General features: G+C 40.7%; 1 protein-coding gene and 1 long non-coding RNA gene across 2 annotated transcripts in view; both read left to right on the top strand.

Annotated features, from left to right (window-relative positions):
* The window catches only part of COG3 (component of oligomeric golgi complex 3), a 73,593-nt gene extending 56,485 nt beyond the window's left edge, over window positions 1–17,108 (top strand). The window contains exons 18-23 of the mRNA XM_059378214.1: window positions 801–889; window positions 999–1,133; window positions 6,465–6,540; window positions 10,638–10,765; window positions 11,813–11,911; window positions 15,164–17,108. Of these exons, the coding sequence (XP_059234197.1) occupies window positions 801–889; window positions 999–1,133; window positions 6,465–6,540; window positions 10,638–10,765; window positions 11,813–11,911; window positions 15,164–15,193 (557 nt within the window). The 3' untranslated portion in view covers window positions 15,194–17,108. The remainder of the gene's footprint in view (window positions 1–800; window positions 890–998; window positions 1,134–6,464; window positions 6,541–10,637; window positions 10,766–11,812; window positions 11,912–15,163) is intronic.
* A 1,209-nt stretch (window positions 17,109–18,317) lies between these two features.
* On the top strand, window positions 18,318–20,028 carry LOC132002582 (uncharacterized). The gene is made up of 3 exons (XR_009399953.1): window positions 18,318–18,485; window positions 19,275–19,329; window positions 19,966–20,028. It is a non-coding gene; the product is annotated as an uncharacterized LOC132002582 (long non-coding RNA).
* The last annotated feature ends 169 nt before the right edge of the window (window positions 20,029–20,197 follow it).

Here is a 20,197-nt window from a genome sequence, read left to right as displayed (position 1 = left end):
GTCTTTTAAGTTATCTTGTACAAAAGACAGCAGAAACAAAGCTTTACTCTCAGTACTGAGTCTGATAGGTCTTTTACAGTAAGATCAGGGTCAAGGTAGTTAGTACTGTTGTGGTGTGTACTTGTAAAAACCAGGGTTGGAAGCATTTCATACTTGGCTTCTGCGGTGTGGCAAAACAAAGAAGTGGTCTTTTGTGACTATCACTTAAGAATACTTGCTCTCTTTACTTTCAGACCTCTAACCTCTCATAACTAACATTATATCTTAATTGCATTTGAACATCAATGAGACCTCAGTTAGTACTTTGTGTGGATTCTAGTTAGTCTGGAGGTTAAGGGGTAAATACGTCCTTTTGGTGTTTTCTTTCTGGCTGACACAGTAGTTTATTCATTCTGCTTCCAATGAATAAGTTTCTGTGCCAGCCAGGGACTCAACAAACAAAGCTGGGTAAGTATATGGATGTTTTCTGGAAAATCTATTTAGCAGCATAAAAATAAGGCAGTGAAATTTTCAGGTATCAGTTACCATTTAGCTTTTTTTTTTTTTTTCTGTAAGTGGATAGTTGAGATTAATAGTCATTTCTCAAGTCTGACTTCTAGAAAATAACTATGTGTGGGTACTATAGCCATGGTTGGCACTAATCCCACCCTCTTCCATTCATGAAGGTGAGTTGGTGGAAATGAAACTGCTTTTGTTTTTGTGGTAATAGATAACTAGTGTACGTTAACACACTGAAACGGTAACTCGTCTTTTCTTTTAAAACTGTACCTGTTCACTGGATGAGTAATTTTGTTTCACAGATGCAGCATTTAAAATCCTGAACCCTATGACTGTTCCAAGATTTTTTAGGCTGAATAGCAACAATGCCTTGATAGAGTTCTTGTTGGAGGTGAGAAGGAGTCTGTTTCATTGGTGGTGGGAGATAAACAGCATTCTTTACACGTCTGGTAATTTCTAGGCACATAAAAACAGGAGGAAATTGTCATCTTCTTTTTAAGGGTACTCCTGAGATAAGAGAACATTATCTTGACTCTAAAAAAGATGTAGACCGTCATCTGAAATCGGCCTGTGAGCAGTTTATTCAGCAGCAGACCAAGCTGTTTGTAGAGCAGCTGGAGGAGTTCCTGACAAAGGTATAGACCTTGGTGCATATTTGATAAAGTAATTTTGAATTCTTCCTTAGATTTCCTTTTGAATGAACCTCTTGTGAAAACTCTGGCAGGAGACAGTAAATAGTAAGCCTAAATCTTAATGATTCCATTTAGGAAATCACTGTGTTTCCTATAATGGAAGCTTTTTGATTTGGACTTTTAGATATGCTTGCATAGTTTTCAGTTTTTAAGAGAGAAAGTGCAGATATTGTCTCCTCTCCTTGCTAAAATCCATCCAACTGGCTAATGCCAGCAATGCAAAAATGAGATCATGGCTATTTTGACTTTTCCGTTTCAACCTAATCTTTTTTTTTTTAAATGCTTAAGTACCATTACTAAGGATTTTACTTCATAAAAATGTTTTAAAAGCCTTGAAATTAAAAAAAAAAAATTCTTGAGATTAGCTTTCATTTATTTACCTCTACTGTCTGTCCAGAATTAGAGTATATTATAAAAAGAGTAAAAATATGACAGCCCTTTTCTCTCAAATTTACTTACCTAAGTCCTAACTGGGGAGACAAACTGTATCTCTGAAATGACCAGGAGACAGCTAAACAGATTATCTGTTAGTAATTTTTTGCTGGGGCCATTGATGCTGGTATGCCTGAAGCCTGTGATATTTGTTCAAAAGATAGAAGGTACTTGTTTCTGAAAATAGTAATAAATGCCCAAAAAAGCAGATATAGAAATGTTAAAGCAGTCAAACTACTCTTTTGTTTATCATTGGCATATAGTACTTGTTTACTGGGTTGTAGTCCATTCAAACAAGTATTTGGAGTGTGTGTGTTTTTTTCCTCTGCCAAATCAGTTTAAAAGGGGGGAGTGGTAGAAAGGTTTCTACTGGGTTTTGATTTTTAAAAATGGTGCAACTATTGATACTTTGTAATTTACAGATAAGCCCATTACAGTTTTTACTGAAATTGTTCTTATGGGAAGCCAGTCTGTAGATTGTAGTATGTATTTTTGGGAGAGCATCCACATTAGTACTGGTAGGAAATATTGTAGATGAGTATTCTGCAATAGCAGAGCTGCACAATGAATCTTCTGACATAAGCAAGTTGATTATAATGAAATCTAGGATTAAAGGCTTTTTCTGGAAAAGCACAGTCTTTGTAAAAGTCAAGAGAATGAAAATTCACTGATGTAGCTATCTAAGTTGATGGTAGTGTTAGTTTGGTAAATCTGGTATAACTCTGTAATTGTGCATTTTGGAAGGCTCTGGACACTATGAGCATTTTTTAAAAATTAGAGATACATGTAGAAAACATGTATTCCAAGTCTGAATTATATAGTGGTTTTCCATGGAATGCTACACATCTGCACCAGAGACTCCTGTATAGCCGGTCATGCATCTCTCTTTCTACACTCCTCCCTGAGGGATCGGAGAGGGAAAGGCCCTGCCTCTTGACATCATTGAGAAGTCAGTCCTGTCCTCCCTGCTTAGTCTGTGTAGTCTTTGCTCAGGTCATTCACTGTTGCCTCGTTTTCTTTTTTCAACCTTGGTCCCTAAGTGCTCTCCAGAGTCTGTTCAAAATATTTAGTAGGTAGTACAGCTTAGAGGGCTGAGCATCCCTTTTACATTATCTTATTCCAAATTCAGTCCCTTCCCCCATCCCGTTGGAGTGGAGTGAGTCAGAGACAAAGATGCACGCATGCACAGGGCGTACATCATGAGCACTAGGGTTCACACAGATGTATGTGATCGTTTAAGACATTGCTTGTTAGACTTTGTGGACCAGACATTTTTCACTTTTATCTGGTGGATGTTACTAGTATTCTGAATAGCAGACACAGAATAAATGATTTTAAAACTTTAAAATGATTTTCTTTAAAGGTAAATCTGCAAGTGCAGAATCTTGTGCCTCTTTTATTATCGTTGGCGTCTTATAAGGCAGCCCGTGATTGTACCTTGATAAATGATTGCAAGAGAAGCAGCATCCATAGGTGCAGAAAGGGAACAGTATTTCATCTTCAATTTGGACGTATGCTTGTAGGTCTCAGGATTTTACCATTTGGATGTAAGCCTCATCAACAAATGTTCTCAGCTGAGAACAGTTTGGGCTGATTTTTAGAATACATGTGGGTTTGCATAATAAAACAAACTGTGTGAGTGTAGAGAACATTCTTAGGCTCTTTGAAGACTTGTTTTTGAGTGTAAAGATTCAGGGTGTGATTCTAGTCCTTTTTTTACTTGCTGTGAATTGGTCTTTTTTGTTATGTAGCTCCTTCCTTGACTCTCCTTGTTGAGATGCTTTGTTTTCATTAATTCTCATTACATCTCTGGCACCTAGAGTAAGTAAAACATCTTCATTTCACAGAATGAGAAACTAAAGTTATCCAGAGTGACCCAATATATATAAGACAATCATTTCTACAAACTTAATCTGACTAGTATAAACATCTTCCCTGATATTTTGGTACAACTAATGAAGTTTCTTAAGAAAAAGAAATAAATTCTAAAAGAACATATCCTATTTCCTGCTCCTTGAAAAATAATCTTTTTTCTAAGTATTTGGTGGCCCTAGGGAGTATAACACTGTTCTAAGTGTTGGGGGTAGAAGTTCATAGGAAAATAATTTGGGTCAAATATCTTCTGTTAAACACAAAAACTGTTGATACTTTTTCTTTCCTCCCCCCCCCCCAAGTTTTTATTTATTTATTTGACAGAGAGAGAGAGAGCACGCACAAACTGGGGGTAGGGGGGAGGGGGGAGAGGGAGAAGCAGACTCCCTGCTGAGCAGGAAGGCCAAGGCAGGACTTGATCCCAGGACCCTGGGATCATGACCTGACCAAAGGCAGACACTTAATTCACTGAGCCACCCAGGCACCCACCAAAAAACTGTCGATACTTTCTGTTTTCTTAGAATTTCATTATACTGAATATTGCGTGAAATGAACCCTTAAGTAGGGGTTGGACTGGTCATGGGTGTGGTGGAAAGAGCATAGAGTTTTGACTCCAGAAAGCTGAGCTCCAGCCCCCCTTTGTCACCTCCTGAGTAAAATGGTAGCAAGGTAGATTCTCCAAGTTTTGGTTTTCTAATCTCTTCATCAGAGATAGCTACGGTATCCCTCTTCCCAACTGAAGGTTATTATAAGGACCAAAAGAAGATCATATATGTAATAGTACTTTAAATGCTGCAGAAACGTTACAGGAAAATATGACAAATTTGAAGTGCAGGTTTTGCTTTAGGAAAAATTCTGAATAAACGCATTTTAAAGGAAGTACATTTCAAGTTCATAATGAAGCTCAAAGTGTTTCCCCCTAGTGGGACCAGTTTATGCTGAAAAACTCAAGACTTGTATTTAGCAATATTCATTTTTTCCCCAAGCAATTTATTGAAGTATTTCGAGTTTATTTGGCGGGGGATGGGGGATGGAGGGACAGAGGGGAGAGAGAATCTCAAGCAGGCTCAGTGCTTAGTCTTACAACCCTGACATGACATGAGCCGAAAACCAAGAGTCAGACGCTTAACCATCTGAGCCAGTCAGGTGCCCTACAAGTTTATTCTTAATACTCCCTCTGAAGTGTTATTAATTCCTCAGCAACACTGTAAATGTAAATTTTTTTTCTTGATTGTAGTTCATGTAACAGAATTTGACCTATAAATTTAATTTTTGTTCTCAAGGACTTAATAACCTAATGGAAAATCAAGATAGAAAATACGTAAACATTATGAGGTGTAAAGCAGTGTCATCATGAGACAGTGGGTCTCTGTTCATCTCGTAGGGTTTTTGAAAGATAGGGCTAGTTGGGGAAAACTTTTCAAGAAAATACTCCCTGCAGTTTGACTTAAAGGGAAGTATGTTACCTAGATAATAAAGAGACATGGATATGTAAGTTTGTCTTTGTCCTTAATATAAAAATAATTAATACAGTCTAAACAGACAACATATATATCATTATGAACTTGGTTAAATTCTGGAATAATCAATGGAATAATAGGCAGCCATTACTAATAAAACATAACTGTTGGACACTGAAAAATGTCCAGAATTTAGAGTTAGGTGGGGAAAAAAGATGTCAGAGCACTATGGTCCTGTTTTGTAAATGTAGACACGTTAGTATGTTTATTTATGTTGGAGAAGATTTCGGATAATACATACTAAACGAACATGTTTTTCTTTTAGCATTGTCTAATCTACAATATGTATAATTTGTTTTTTAAAGCTGCATCTCACAATAAAAATAAAGATATCAAGAGGGATAGATTGTAGGAAAGGGGTGATTTTATACACATGTGCAGCATGAGCAAAGGCCTGTGAGCTTACTTAACATTGTATTCTGTCTTGTGCCTGTGTTCTGCCTAAATATTTTTGTGGCCTTCTTTAATCGAAAGTTTTTGTTCTCAGATTTTTCTAATGAGACTCTCTGGTGAGGCCAAGGTCACAGCCTGCACCTTTGGCCCCTAACAATCCATTTAAAAAAATGTTTTATGCGGTTTCTGTCCTTCACCTTCCCCAATTACACCTTAGTTACCATATACCCCACCATGGTTTTCCATCTTTTTTTTTTTTTTTTAAGATTTTATATATTTATTTGACAGAGATCACAAGCAGGCAGAGAGGCAGGCAGAGAGAGAGGAAGGGAAGCAGGCCCCCTGCTGAGCAGAGAGCCCGATGCGGGACTCGATCCCAGGACCCTGGGATCATGACCTGAGCCGAAGGCAGCGGTTTAACCCACTGAGCCACCCAGGCGCCCCATGGTTTTCCATCTTGAGAACATCTTAAGAGCAGTCTTGTCTAAGCAGCCAAATGTACATTTTTTCGTTTGCTGCTCTGTACTAATGGCTGAGGAATAAAAGGGGCATGAACAAAGGGTGGGCATTCCAGTCTGCCTATAGCACTGGTTGGTCTGCCTCCAGCACTTTGATGCTATTTGAAAATCTTGTTTGTTTTCATAACATTCTCTGCCTGAGATATAATAAAGGAAAGGAATCTCTAGGTATGTAAAGGAGATTTTGTCCTGCTGGGGTGACATTTTCCTAACAGAATACAATAATAATTAAATGTTGACATAACAGTTTACTTGAAAAGGGACCAGTTTTGTCCTCAGTTTTGTCTTCCTTCTCTAAAATGTTTTAGGCAGAATACCTCAGGACATCAGTGGTGTTTTTTTGCAAGACAGCAGATGCCTTGAAATCACAAAAGTTTTCTAAAATGTGTTATTAGTTGGAAGGATTATGAGTTATGATGCAGTTTTTTAGGATTGCACATTTGACTATCATTATGTTTTAATATGTCCAGATGGTGTTGTATGTCCTCGGAGAGCAATGAAATGAAAAGAAATGTTTTTCTTTTTGTCTTGTCTCACAGGTTTCAGCATTAAAGACGATGGCCAGTCAGGGAGGACCCAAGTATAGGCTTTCACAGCAGCCTTGGGCACAGCCAGGTATTCACGTTTTACTCCCGGGGATTTCTTTTTTTTACCTGTTGATTAATTTGCATTTATATAGTCTCTGACAGCTTGGAGTTGGTTTCCTTCTTCTGCTGTGGTTTGTGTTGATGCTAGGTGCAGTTTGGAGCTGACAGGTCTTAATGGTCCAGCACTACTTGCATTTTAAAAAGCAATTTTCAAGGAAAGAGGAATTAAAAAGAAAAAATACACGCAGAGTTAAAAATAAAACATGGCTTACATGGAAATCCTCTGATTCTGTACATCTGCTTTTTGTTGTTATTAGAGCTTTGATGAAAGTACCGTGTTTGATAGTCTGAAATTAGGGAGGAAATGCTACTGTTCTCAAGTATTAGATGAAGGATGTTGGTCATTACTTTGTTTCACATTTTATGCAAGTTATATCCTCTGTTAACATTTTTAGAGTGTTCAAAAAAATTATAAAAATTGTGGTGTCACTGGGGAGTTGGCAGACAGTATCCCTGTCTGATTGGCGGATGTGCTTGAGATGCTCCTAGTTTTACTCTTTCCTAAATGTAAATTTTTCTGTGCCAAAGAGTTTCTTCTTCTTCTTTTTTTTTAATCTTTAGCATTAGACCTCAGACATTTAGAATCAGACCTTTGGGGGTTACTTTTGGTTCATTTTGTGGCATTTTAAGTTGCTGTTAAGCCAGAATAAATCATTGTAGAGGATTAGTATTTCTGGCTGGTCCCTGGCCTACATCAGGATAGAGATCTTTTGAAACCAAAAAGGGCAAAATGGTAAAAGAATTCGTGTTTTAATTATAGATAAGCTGTATTAAGTTGGTAGGGCAACTTTTTTGCTGAAAATGAGAGAGATCCAAATTCAGGTTTAGCATCCATAAGAAATTGACTGTCTACAGGCACCCAATCTAGTATTAGGGTTTTTTTTGTTTGTTTGTTTAAGATTGTATTTATTTATTTGAGAGTGAGAGAGAGAATGAAAGAGACACGTCATGAGAGGGGAGAGGTCAGAGGGAGAAGCAGACTCCCCGCCGAGCAGGGAGCCTGATGTGGAACTTGATCCTGGGACTCCAGGTTCATGACCTGAGCCGAAGGCTGTTGCTTAACCAACTCAGCCACCCAGGTGCCTCTAGTGTTGGGATTTTAATATGATTGGTTTTCCTTATTGACAGAATGATATGTTTGTCAGGTACTTATTTCTTTTGGGGAAAAGAATTGAGGCCGTTCTAAAAATTTTTGATTATTCTTAATAATGGCTCAGGATAATTTGAAGTTGAACTAGAACTGAGAAGCTAAAAGAGTAGCTGTGCACCTCGGAGGAGGATTTGTAAATATACTGAATTATCAGTTGTGTTTGAATGGAAGAGCGGATTTTATTTCAACAATTTGTCATAAGAACTTTGATGATGTCAATATGGGTTTGCATTGATTTGCTTTATTGCATATGAACTTTGTCACTGCTTTAGGTCTTTTGTTTACCTGTGATGGAGACAGTAACTGTTTTACTGTTTACAAGGGTTACTATACCTTTGTATCATGTGAGATTGAAATAACATCTTACCAAACTGAGATCATACTTGATGCAGTAGTACATTCTGTCAGAAGAAAGAAAACCAATTTATTTTATTGATAACACCGGAAGTTCTTTTTATTTTTATTTTTTTTAAAGATTTTATTTATTATTTATTTGACAGAGAGAGAAATCACAAGTAGGCGGAGAGTCAGGCAGAGAGAGAGAGAGAGAAGCAGGCTCCCGCTGAGCAAAGAGCCCGATGCGGGGCTCGATCCCAGGACACTGAGATCATGACCTGAGCCGAAGGCAGCGGCTTAATCCACTGAGCCACCCAGGCGCCCCCGGAAGTTCTTTTTAAAATGGATTTTATTTATTTTTAGAGAAAGAGTGCAAAAGCATGCGGGTAGGGAGGGGTGGTGGGGAGGGGGAGAGAGAGAGAATCTTGAGCAGGATCCTCATGGAGCCAGACAGGCCTTGACCTCATGGCTCTGAGCCACCCAGGTGCCCCCACCCTGGAAACTCTAATCATAGTTAGCTGTAGTAGTAGCCGCCTGTTCTGACCTCTCACAGTCAGGAGCGCACTTTTCACTCCATAACTCAGCACAATTCTAGAAGGAATTCTGACCACCTTTGGATTAATTGGGACTTTGGCTCAAGGTTTCAGTCTTTGATAGAACTTATATAGAAATAGGAGCTGACTTTATTTTGAATGTTTATGTAAATGAAACTCTTGGGTGCAATAAATCTTTCTTAAAATAGGTAGAAACCAACAAACAGGCCTAGGTGTACTTAATATAGCTAAGCCCAGGGGCTTGATGCATTATTAATGTATTTTTCTTTCCTCTTTGGAAAGATCCCCTTTCACTCAAAACGGGCTGTCATTTTCTCAAGTGGGATCCAAGTGGAGCTCCCGGTGTTAGGTGTATTGTGCTCTCCAGCATTACAAGCGCAGTCATTAGTAAAGCAGGAGTGGATGAGAGGAAGCTGATGACAGGACATATTGCAGCAGGGCTTGCTGCTTTGTCATTAACCCCTTCCCTGTCTTTCTAAGGGAGGAGGGCTTGGCAGAGAGAGCAGTGGCACTCCAGTTCACTCCATTCTTGTATCTTCTGTTCCGTGTAGCTGTGAGGAGCTGTGGAGATGCTTTTTCTTCATCTCTAGGACAAGATGCCCACACTGCAATGTCAGGGATGTTTGGGCCTTTGGGTGGGAGCATCAGGAACAACCTAGGGACTTGTCTAGGGCCCTGGAAACCCAAGGTGACTGGTTCATGCAGTCTTGATCAGGTTCCTGGGGATCATTTCATGACTTGGTGTCTTGGAGCCCATTCTGTACTGGCATATCTGGCTCTCTGCCTTCTCTTTAATGGTGCATGGCACGCATCACTCTAGCATAATTTCTTTAATAATTCTGTTAATTGTTAAAATATTTTTAGTTTTTTTCCCCCATCCATTATTTAATAGATGTCCCTGTATACATGTATCTTGGTATTTTGTAAGTATATCTGTAAGGTAAATTTCTAGTAGCAGCATGTTAAGTGATAGAATATATGTGTAGTTTCAGTTTTGCTAAACATTGCCTGGTTTATACTCCCAAGCAGCAGTGAGTAAGAAGGCTTGTTTCTGCACACCCTTACCAAATGCGGGTGGGTACTCACAGGCTTAGTGATTTTTACCAATCTGAAAATACCTCAGTTGTTTTAATATATATTTCTTTAATTATGAGTGAAGTTGAAGGTCTTTGTAATTATGAATCAGTCTTTTTCTTCATAGCTTTCTAGGTAGTTTCCTCTTTTAAATGACCTCATAAAGATAACTACTCTTCTTTTCCATTTGTACTTCTTTTCAGACACTACACTTAGCCTACATAATTATTTCAGTTACAGTTTTCTGGAATTCTGTCCCAATACAGTGTAAGATTGTAACAGATGGGGGCACCTGGGTGGCTCAGTCAGTTAGTTGAGTGTGTGATCTTGGTTTTGGCCCAGGTCATGATCTCAGGGTCCTGGGATAGAGCCCTATGTTAGGATCCACACTTAGCAGAGTCTCCTTGTCCCTCTCCCTCTCCTCCTCCTCTTACTCATGTGCGAGTGTGCGTGCTAGGTCTCTCAGATAAATAAATAAAATCTTTAAAAAAAAAGTAACAGTTGGATTTTTAGTTACCGTTAAATATGTGTGGATGTTTCCAGAATCATCCCACAAGACGAAAGAGCATCTCTTGCTGTGAGTCGCTTCTGTAAATGAATAAGCTCATTCGTAATGAAGTGATTCTTATTTTTGTCTCTCTGCAGATAATTTTTTATTTTATTTTAACTATCTCTGAATTCCAAAGGCTCCATAGTATAGCCCCTATGAATGTCCTGAAGGGTATTGGAGGAGTTCTTTTACTGCCTTACCCTTGGGGAGTAGAGTTTTGTATGTAGAAGATAATGAATGTTTATAGGACTTGTGAGTAAACAGGAAAAAGGAAAGAAAATTTTGGGAGAAATTGAGTCCTTTCTTCTGCTGTTTTTCTCTCCCCTTATTCCCCTCTTAAGGAAAATGGAAGTGTTTCTTCTCTTTTTCTTTGTAACAGTAATGAGGTTTATTCTTTCCAGCAAAGGTCAGTGACCTTGTAGCAAATGCCTACAAGACAATAAAAGCAAAGCTGCCTCTGACTTTGAGAAGTATGTCATTGTACCTATCCAATAAAGACACAGAGTTCATCTTGTTTAAACCTGTGAGGGTGAGTATTGTGATATTTTACTTGAATGTTGTCCAGTCTCTTCAAGTTTTCATTTCTTGCCTTGTCTACCATTTTCCTCTTCCTGTAGACATTTAAAAGTGTTAGTATACTGTTCTAGTAAAGTTGATTAATAATCACTGTAATTCCTGAGAGGATTACAAAGCCAGCACTGGCCTGATCATATCCACCCCAGCCTTTGTTTTAAGTTCTTTATGTTGTTACCTTTGGCGACAAGGTAATTTTGACCTTAAAGTACAAATTAGTAAATAAATAAGTCATCAGACCCTAACATTGAATGTGGCCCAGTACTTGAGAAAGCAGCATTTCAGGAATTACGCTTCATTTTACTGGTGAGTAGTGGAAATAAATGGCTTGCAGTGGCTGCCAAGGGATTAAATGTCAGAGCAAATTTAGTGCTCATAACTTCCAGCTCTGTGTTGAGCTCACATCTTTACTGAAGGCATTGGTTGGTTTTTAAAGTACATTTTATGTGTCTGGGAACTTTATTATCTTTTGTGTAAGAAATTGCTGCTGAAGGCTCTTATTATTCTCTGAGGGGGCCAGGGCTTACTAGAGTTTAGCTTTTCCAGGAAGTATTATCTGATAAGGCTTAGTTGGGTTGTGCTAGCATGTGAATTATTAAGTGTGAATTATATGTCTTTGGTAATCCAATGAAAGATACATTTCCTCTACTTGTTTGGCAAATACCATTAAGATTTAATATTCTTAGAGAGAGAGAGAGGCAAACCAAGAAACAGACTCTTAACTATAGAGAATAAACTGATGATTACCAGAGGGGAGGTGGGTGGGGAGATGGATGAAATTGGTGATGGGGTTTAAGGAGGGCACTTGTGGTGAGCACCCACTAATGTATGAAAGTGCTAAATTACCATATTGTACACCTGAAACTAATGTAACACTGTATGTTAACTAACTGGAATTTAAATGAAAACTTAAAAAAAGATTTAACAGTCTTAGTGCTTTATGTTTGAGATGATCACATATGTTTCTAGTAACTCATTTAATGGGATTTCCTTTCTTTATAAGAATAATGTTCAGCAAGTCTTCCAGAAGTTCCATGTTTTGTTAAAGGAAGAGTTTAGCCCTGAAGATATGGACATCATTGCTTGTCCTTCTATGGAACAGGTAATCTATCACCTGAAGATCCTTGTTACTTTTTATTCTTGATTATTTGGTTATTTTACTTGAGTAGGTAATGTCTGTCTTTGTATAACCATGTTTTTAATTTTAATTTTAAAATTGTACCTTATTTTATTCTGATGAGCAAGAATTCAGACTTTGAATTGCTCTCTCAAATTTTTAGTGATGACTTTATAAATTTTGATTGCTTTTTTTAATCCTTTCTGATATTGAAAATTGCTGTGTTTAACATGAGCGAACTGTTTGTGAAAAGTTCAAATAATGGTGTTTAGGATGCTGAGTAATTTTATTTACAGTATGCATGATAGGAGGCTCACATTTCACATGAAATAAAGTTACTTCACGGATTTGATGTTAGAAGTGTTTCTGTTTCCTCTCTCTTCCTAAATTTGAAAAACTGAATATAGAGCTTAGTCTGTATTTATCATTCAGTACAGCCAGCAAGTTTTTTTGAGCATGTATTATGTATTAGGAGTAGGCTGGTGCTATGGAGGGTATTTTATTTCCAGTTTTAAGTTTGGTATAGCTTAGGAGTTTATATATGTCAGGACTAGAGGGTATGGGAGAGAGTAGTAAGGTATGGAGCCTGAGAGGAGTAGGTGGAGAGTTGGGGAAGGGACGAGAGGCAGTGAGTGAGGGTGAGTCTTTGGGGGGTTTTATCACTTTGGGAGAGAAAAAGTGTAGCTGGAAGGGAAATGGAGTCTTTTTGTAATTGACATAGAACTCATATGCCATAAAATTTCATTGGTTTTTTGTATATTCACTAAGTTGTGCAACATCACCACTATCTAATTCCAGAACGTTTTCTTGTCCCACTCATAAGAAACCTCATACCCTTTAGCAGGTTCCCCACTCCTCCATCTTCTGTAATTTATTTTTTGTCTCTGTGGATTTGTTCACTGTGGACATTTCATTAAATGGAATCATATAATACATGGCCTTTTATGACTGGCTTCTTTTTCTTATCAGACTGTTTTTAAGGCTCTTCCATATTGTAGCATGTATCAGAATTGTATTCTTTTTTATGGCTTTATATATTCCTTTGTATGGATAGATGGTTCATACTTTAAAAAGATGTGTTTGTGGTTCCAGGATTGTAATTAAAATACTTTATTTATTTATTCATTTATTACAGAGAGGGCTAGCGAGAGAGGGAACACCAGCACAGGGGAGCTGGAGAGGGAGAAACTGGCTCCTCGCTGAGCAGCGAGCCCAGTATGGGATTTGATCCCAGGATGCTGGGATCGACTTGAGACCAAGGTAGACGCTTAACAACTGAGCCACCCAGGTGCCCCTAAAATGCTTTTTTTAAGAGTCACTTGAAGTCATTGTATTCTCTGTGATTATACCACTAACTTGATATATAGTTAGGTTTGTTTCAGTGTTTAGAGATTTTTTTCCCCACCATTTTGATTTAGTTTTTTTAATATAAAATATTAACATGCTTCCCAAGTCAGCATTCTAGAACAAGATAGAATTGGAGGTGTTTTGCTCTCCTTTCAGACCCCTCCAGCCTTCTCCTTCCTTTGTTTTATTTGTTATTGGATTATCTTTTCTTTTTTTTTTCTTTTAAAGATAGAAAATACATGTTTTTATATTCATGCGGAGGATCCGGAGAAAGGGAAAAATTGATGCTGGAAAATGTTCTTGAGTAGCAAAGGGGGGATGGAATCTCAGGGACAGTCGGAAGGAGGATGGAGCCTTTGTTAGGTGCATGTGTTCAGTTGCAAAAGGAAAGAAGGCCCAGTGTTTGGGCATGTGTATAGGGAGGCGGTGAACACGATAGGACAATAGAAGCTCTCATCTGATTGCTTCATGTCTGTGAGTGAAACAGGAAGAGGTTATCACAAAAATGTGGGGGTACTAAAGATTTGGGGAGCAAGGCTCAGTTGAGTTCAGTGGTTATGAATCCAAGAGAGGCCAGTCAGCATGGTTGTCTGTTTTCTCCAGTAATATGTAGTCAGTTGCAGGAGTGTAGACGTGGGGTAGCCAGACAGGGCTTGCTAAGAACATGCAGAGTTCCTGGGCCCTGCTGGACTCCTGCCAGCAAGATACATGTTTTGTGTGTGTGTGTGTGTGTGTGTGTGTGTGTGTGTGTTCGTAACTTAAAAGTTTGACAGTAATCAGTCACATTGCATATAATTCAGATTACTCTGCTCTGCCTCTCTTCCCTGTTCACTTGATGAGCCAGTACATTGTTTTCATGATGCACCAGTGGGTCACAGCCTGTAGTTTGAAAACCAGTGACAGAGCCCATCATTCTGTGTAGCTTGGTGTTTGTTTCATCATAATTAGATTGAGGTTTTGTATTTTGGGCAGGAAAAGCACAGAGGTGATGGAGAGTCCCTCTCATTGGGGATACAGTTTTATAGAAGAGATGAGGGGGCGATTATTTTGATTACCAAAATAGTTTGTGTTATGTCAAAGGGTTCCCTGCCAGGTTCATTTGGCTGCACGTCTTCTAGGGCTTGGGTTCCAGATTGGCCATGGGCAGACTGCAGTTCCCCTGCTCTCTCCCAGGTGGGTTTCTCTGCTTCTCCTGGGGGCTGGCTCCATGTCCTGCCCTCCTTCACAAGTGGTTGGGGTCTCTAGGGCTCAGAGTTCGGGTTTGTGCTGAAATTCACTCTTTACGCCTGTTTTTATGTATCTAAAATGGTCATTCAAGGAATTCAGCTTACACACACTTCTTCCCACAACACACTCTGCACAGAAAAAGGTGAAATTGATAATTTAGATCTATTTCTATCCCTTCTCAGGGTTGGTGTGTAGTTTTTGTTTTTTTTTTTTCCTCCTGTCATTTTCACTGGATTCTAAATAAGTTGAGGGCATCAATTCAGTGATAGAGTATGGCATCCTCCCCCAGACCACCACAAAGCCCCCTGCCCAATGGCCGTGTGGTGACTCAGACCAGCATTGCGGGTTCAGCTGTGTTCATTTGGCTTCTTAAAAAATCTCAGACTTTGGGACGCCTGGATGGCTCATTTGGTTGGGCCACTGCCTTTGGCTCAGGTCATGATCCTGGAGTCCTGGGATCGAGTCCCATATCGGGCTTACCCTGTTTTGTGGGGAGCCTGCTTTTCCCTTCCCTTTCCCACTCCCCTTGTTTGTGCTCTCTCTCTCTGTCAAATAAATAAATAAAATCTTAAAAAAAAAAATCATAGACTTTTTCTCTTCTTCTGTGTTTGAGGATTAGTATTCCACGGTAGAACTAACATAGCCCTTCACTTTGCTTTTCAGGTAAACCTCCTGCTGTCCGTTGCTAAATAACCAGGCTGGCCGGGCTGTGCACGTCAGCGTCTGTGCGGTCGGAGTGGGCTGGGAGGTCCGGCAGCCTGTAGGACGCCGAGGAACCGTATGTGGGAGTGTCCTCAAGCGCCACCCCGGCGTGCTGCTCGGTGCTGACTGCAGCATGAAATACAAGCAAAGTGTTTGGAAGATTGGTGTTTCTCTTTTAAAAACATCAAAATGCCAAAGATTAATCTAGGAGTGTGAGAACTGCCTTCTTGAAAAGGTCACGAGAAATGTGAGTTTTTTAGAGGTAGCTATGGTGGGCATACAGGGAGATGGTTCTTAGCAAAGATGTGCAATGAAACTAGGTTACAAGAGTAGTGCAAAGAAGAGCTTTACACAGAAGCGCTGTTAATTAGAAAGCTTCTACAAGTACGGTTTGTTAAAGTGCAAAACACTGCAATACTTTGAGCCACAGAGATTCCACGGGGGCTATTTTTTACTTCTAGAAATCTTACTCCTACACTCTATTTAATGTAATGTTTCTCCTAGCACTTTGAAGTTTCGTTTGGAGTAGATTGGGTGCATCTGAGAACACATTCTGCTTTCCTGGGAATATGGGGTGTTCTCTTTCTATGTGTTTGATGATGTGAGGTAGTTTGAAGATGCAAGGATCCCGTGTAAGGTTCCAGCCTCTGTACTCCCTGAATTGCTTAGGTGCAGAATGTTTAAATGCAGGGCCTGGAGCCTCCTCATAATAGATACGTGCGGTATGTTTAATGATCATCTTCATGGTACAATAGTTCGTGTTTGTGAGTGGGAAGCACCAATTAGGTTGTTTTAAATCTGGCACGTAAGGGAGAGGAGGCAGCCTGCTGAATCATGTATCTCACGTATAAAGGCGAGGGTTACCAGCTTTCTGTACACTGCTTTGGTATGAATAGTTCTTTCAACAGTGAACACTTTCATGTCCCATGTGTTTGTTCATTGGCTGTGCTATGTACCAGTGTCATGGAGGTGCAGCCCTGTCACAGCAGGATACATTTTACCAACAAAGGTGAGGAGGATGAAGGTGGCCCACCCCTTAAAATCTACTGTATTATTCAGGGATCATCAGATAAATTATGCACATCTATGAGTTTTCCTACAAACACCTATTTTCTGAGCGGATGGGTTTCACCTCACATAAGCTGCTTTTTTGGTTCAGAAGGAATTTTCAGTTATTCAAACACTATCCAGAGAGGGAACACTGGAGAAGGTTCTGGAATGTAGCCAGCAGACCTCCTTCTACAGGACTTGTCCTGTTGCAGCGACTCTTGTAGTGTGTAGTTAGGTTACATATCCTGATGTCTGTCATTTTAAACAGGTCATTTGTTTTTCAACTCCATTTAAATTGGTGATGAATGTGGCTTGAGAGAGCTTAATAGTCTATTTTGGGAAGATAGAAGGGAAAGAGGGTCCATATTCATTCTTTGACATGAAATGAATGAATCAGGAAGATTGTATTTACTTCCACTTAACTATTTTAAATACATGTTTAATGAAATAAACTGTAAAATATCCTGTTTTCTGTATTGTATGTACATTTGATTTTTTAAATAGCCTTTCCAAAGAAATGAGGGCATGATTATTGTACAGTACTGTGACTGATTTAATTTGATGTACAGAGCAGGCTACATTCTTAAGGATAAAAATATTTGATGGCACTCATTCTTGTGTTTTGAATCTTTTCTTTCTGAAACACTCAAACATCGTAGAAAGTGCTGAGTAGGTAATAGTGATCCAACTTGTTGGCTAAATGAATATTTGTTTAAATCTGTACAGTTTCAGGTGTTTACTTATACAAAACGTGTACATACTTTCAAATTATTTAAAATGCTTTATATTATTTGGCTAGAAATTGCAGTTTTTAATAAATGTGAATTTTTTAAAAAATAAAGATTTTTGCTTCCTACTTTGTCTTCACATGTCTGTTGTATGGATTCTTTTTAAAAATAATTAAAAAAAATTTTTTTTTTTACAATTTTATCAGTTTGACAGAGAGCACAAGCAGAGAGAGTGGGAGAGGGAGAAGCAGGCTTCCCATAGAGCAGGGAGCCTGATGTGGGGCTTGATCTCAGGACCCTGGGATCATGTCCTGAGCCGAAGGCAGATGCCTAACAACTGAGCCACCTAGGCACCCCTAAAAATAATTTTTTTTAAAAGATTTTATTTATTTATTTGACAGAGAGAAATCACAAGCAGACGGAGAGGCAGGCAGAGAGAGAGAGAGGGAAGCAGGCTCCCCGCTGAGCAGAGAGCCCGATGCGGGACTCGATCTCAGGACCCTGAGATCATGACCTGAGCCGAAGGCAGCTGCTTAATCCACTGAGCCACCCAGGCACCCCTAAAAATAATGTTTTAATTGAAATTTTTATTGAGCTAGCTTGTGATTCACATGTAGTTGTCCAAGATGTAATACAGGGAGACTCTGTGTACCTTTCCCTGGATTTCTCCTAGTGGTAACATCTTGCGAAAGTAGAACAGGTTATCACAAGCAGAAGATGGACAAAAGTACACCCCACCAGTCTGTTCACATTTCCCCAGTTTTACCTGTACTGTGTGGATTTTTTTTTTTTTTTTGGTAAGATAATTATTGTGGGAAGGCATTTTTTGAAGCCTCTTAATGCTTCATTAGTTGAAAGATAATTTTTTTCTTTGTTTGCAAAAACTGCCAATTTCCTGTGCATCTTCAGCGCATAGTCGTGTTGAAATTTAATGTTACGTAAGTAGAAATAAAAATGAGTTTGTATTTTCCCCCTGGTTTAACAATCCCATATCTTTAAATTCTCTTCTGCAATTTATTACAAGAAAGAATAGTCAACCTTCATTTTTTAAAAAGGGGCCATTTGTACTGGAAACCGTGGTGTGTTGGTGAGAGAATGGTGCTTCTCAGAAAGGAGAGGAGGAACTTCATTGTTTCCTCTCGGGAGCACTTTTTCTCCTGGTGGTGGCTCGTCTCTCCACTTGTTCACCTTTTCTGAGGGCAGGTGGGTCTCCTCGGCTCCTCCCTGCTCATGCTCCAGGCTGGTCTGGGTCCGTGAGCGCATGTGCCAGATGACGTCACTGTCTCACGTGGGCCGGAAAGGGCTTTGTCGGAAGGAAATGGGGCGCTGGCCGGGGACATACCAGAGGCTCCAGGAGCAGAGGGATACAGGCAGAAAGTCCCACTGATGTAGCTATTCCTTCAACACGGAAGGAGTGGGTGTGGACTCCGCTGCTGTGGTCCTGGACTGAGTGTCCCCACAACACGTTCATCGCGGGCAGACTCGGAAGACCGTCTCTGTTCCAGGTACTGATTTATGGCCTCTCGGCTCCAAATCCACCTTTTTGGGCCCTCATTGGATACTCTGGAGCTGGGCCCTGAGAATATTCCTCCTCGCCCAGCGGGTGCAAGGTTAGGCTTTGTGGGGTGCTGGAGGTACACTGTAAGGCGCAGGAGAAGGGGCCTCCTGTTGCTGGCCTGTCAGTTTTTCCTTCTACGCGGTCGCTGTGGCAGCGCGGGGGGTTCTGGGGGGTTCTTGCTCTATAGTGAGTTTTGATCCGAGTGAAAGCTGGCAGCTCCCCAGCACTCCAGTGAAGTACCCCCACACCCTCCCAAAGCCAGCGGGCTTCCATCCCTAGCTTTGGTGCTGGTGGGGGCTCTTCGAGGTTCTTCTTTCCCTTCCAAGCACGCCCATCATGCGCCTTCACCCCCACGCTTCATTCCACTACCCCTTCCCTCTCACACAGGGTCCTTGCTGTGCTGGGCTCCTCCCCAAAGCCACAGTTGCATTGTTTTGCTGTTGCTTGCTTCACTGATCCCCAAGTCTGTAAACCACCCCCCACTCAACGCTGGGGGCGGGGGGGCGGGCAACCTGTTCCTTTCTCTTCCGACCTTGAGCACATGGTGGAAGCTCAGTGTGTATTTGTTGCATGGCCTAATTAGTTACTGAATTTGTTAGTAATTTTGTGGGCACTGCAGGAAGCCCCGTGTGCCTTGGGGCAGTCACTGATTGTTACTCTTCAGAGGACCCTTGTGTGTAACTGAAGAGGTTGGTATTCATAAACAGCCCAGCTTTTTGTTCATTTTCGTTTCCAGGAGAAGCCATGTCACTGAAGAGAGAATGGAGGTCAGGCAGGATTTGTCCCCTCAGGTAGGTGAGGGCCTGGCAAGGGCCCAGGGTGTGAGGCAGAGAGTGTTACAGGTTGAATTAGGTGCCCCTGTCTCCGCCCCACATTCCTGTGTTGGAGTCCTAACCCCCAGTGCCTAGAAATGTGACCTGGTTTGGAAATAGGCTGTTGGAGATGCAGTTAGTCCAGATGAGGCCATACCGGCATAGATCAGCTCCCATCCAATGTGATTGGTGTCCATATAAAAACGGGGACTGTGACTCAGAGATGCACACCCACAGAGAAGGCCAGGTGAGGCCTGGAGTGTGTTGTCTCAAGCCCAGGACCCAGAAGTCAATCGGGGCTGGAACACACACTCCCTTCGGGCCTTTGGAGGGAAGCCCTTGATCTCGGCCTTCCAGGCTCTAGAAGTGTGAACAGTAAGTTTCTGTGGTGGATGGCACCCAGTGCCGGTGTCGGGGGGAGGAGTCCTTGATCTCTGCAGTTCCTGGCCATCTATCTGGCTGGGGACTTTACTTCCTTACCACTCTGTGAGGTGATTCGCCTTCCTTCATGAGGACAGTCCCGGAGTCCACTCTCTGGTGACCGTGGCACTGAGCCATGGTTCCCAGAGGACCAGGAACCCCGTGCTGCTATGTGAGATTTCTGGTCTTTTGAAGGATTGGCCAATGGGACAGGACTGACTGGGCAAAACACCCCGGTGAGGCGGCCTGTTCACAAGCTCTATGTGAGTAGCAGGATGATTGCAGGTTGGTGGGAAGAGGATGATCAGGGATGGAGGGGAGCTGGCTGATGATGGTGGGAACCCACTCGGGAAGCAGGGAGCACAATGTCTTCTCCATGCCACTGCCTCTGACCCCTGGCATGTGGCTCTGTGAGGTGAGCTCCAGG

This window comes from Mustela nigripes, chromosome 15, assembly GCF_022355385.1.
Source record: "Mustela nigripes isolate SB6536 chromosome 15, MUSNIG.SB6536, whole genome shotgun sequence".
Lineage (NCBI taxonomy): Eukaryota > Metazoa > Chordata > Mammalia > Carnivora > Mustelidae > Mustela > Mustela nigripes.
The sequence above is the reverse complement of the archived record's forward strand: the minus strand, read 5'-3'. Positions and strand labels throughout refer to the sequence as shown.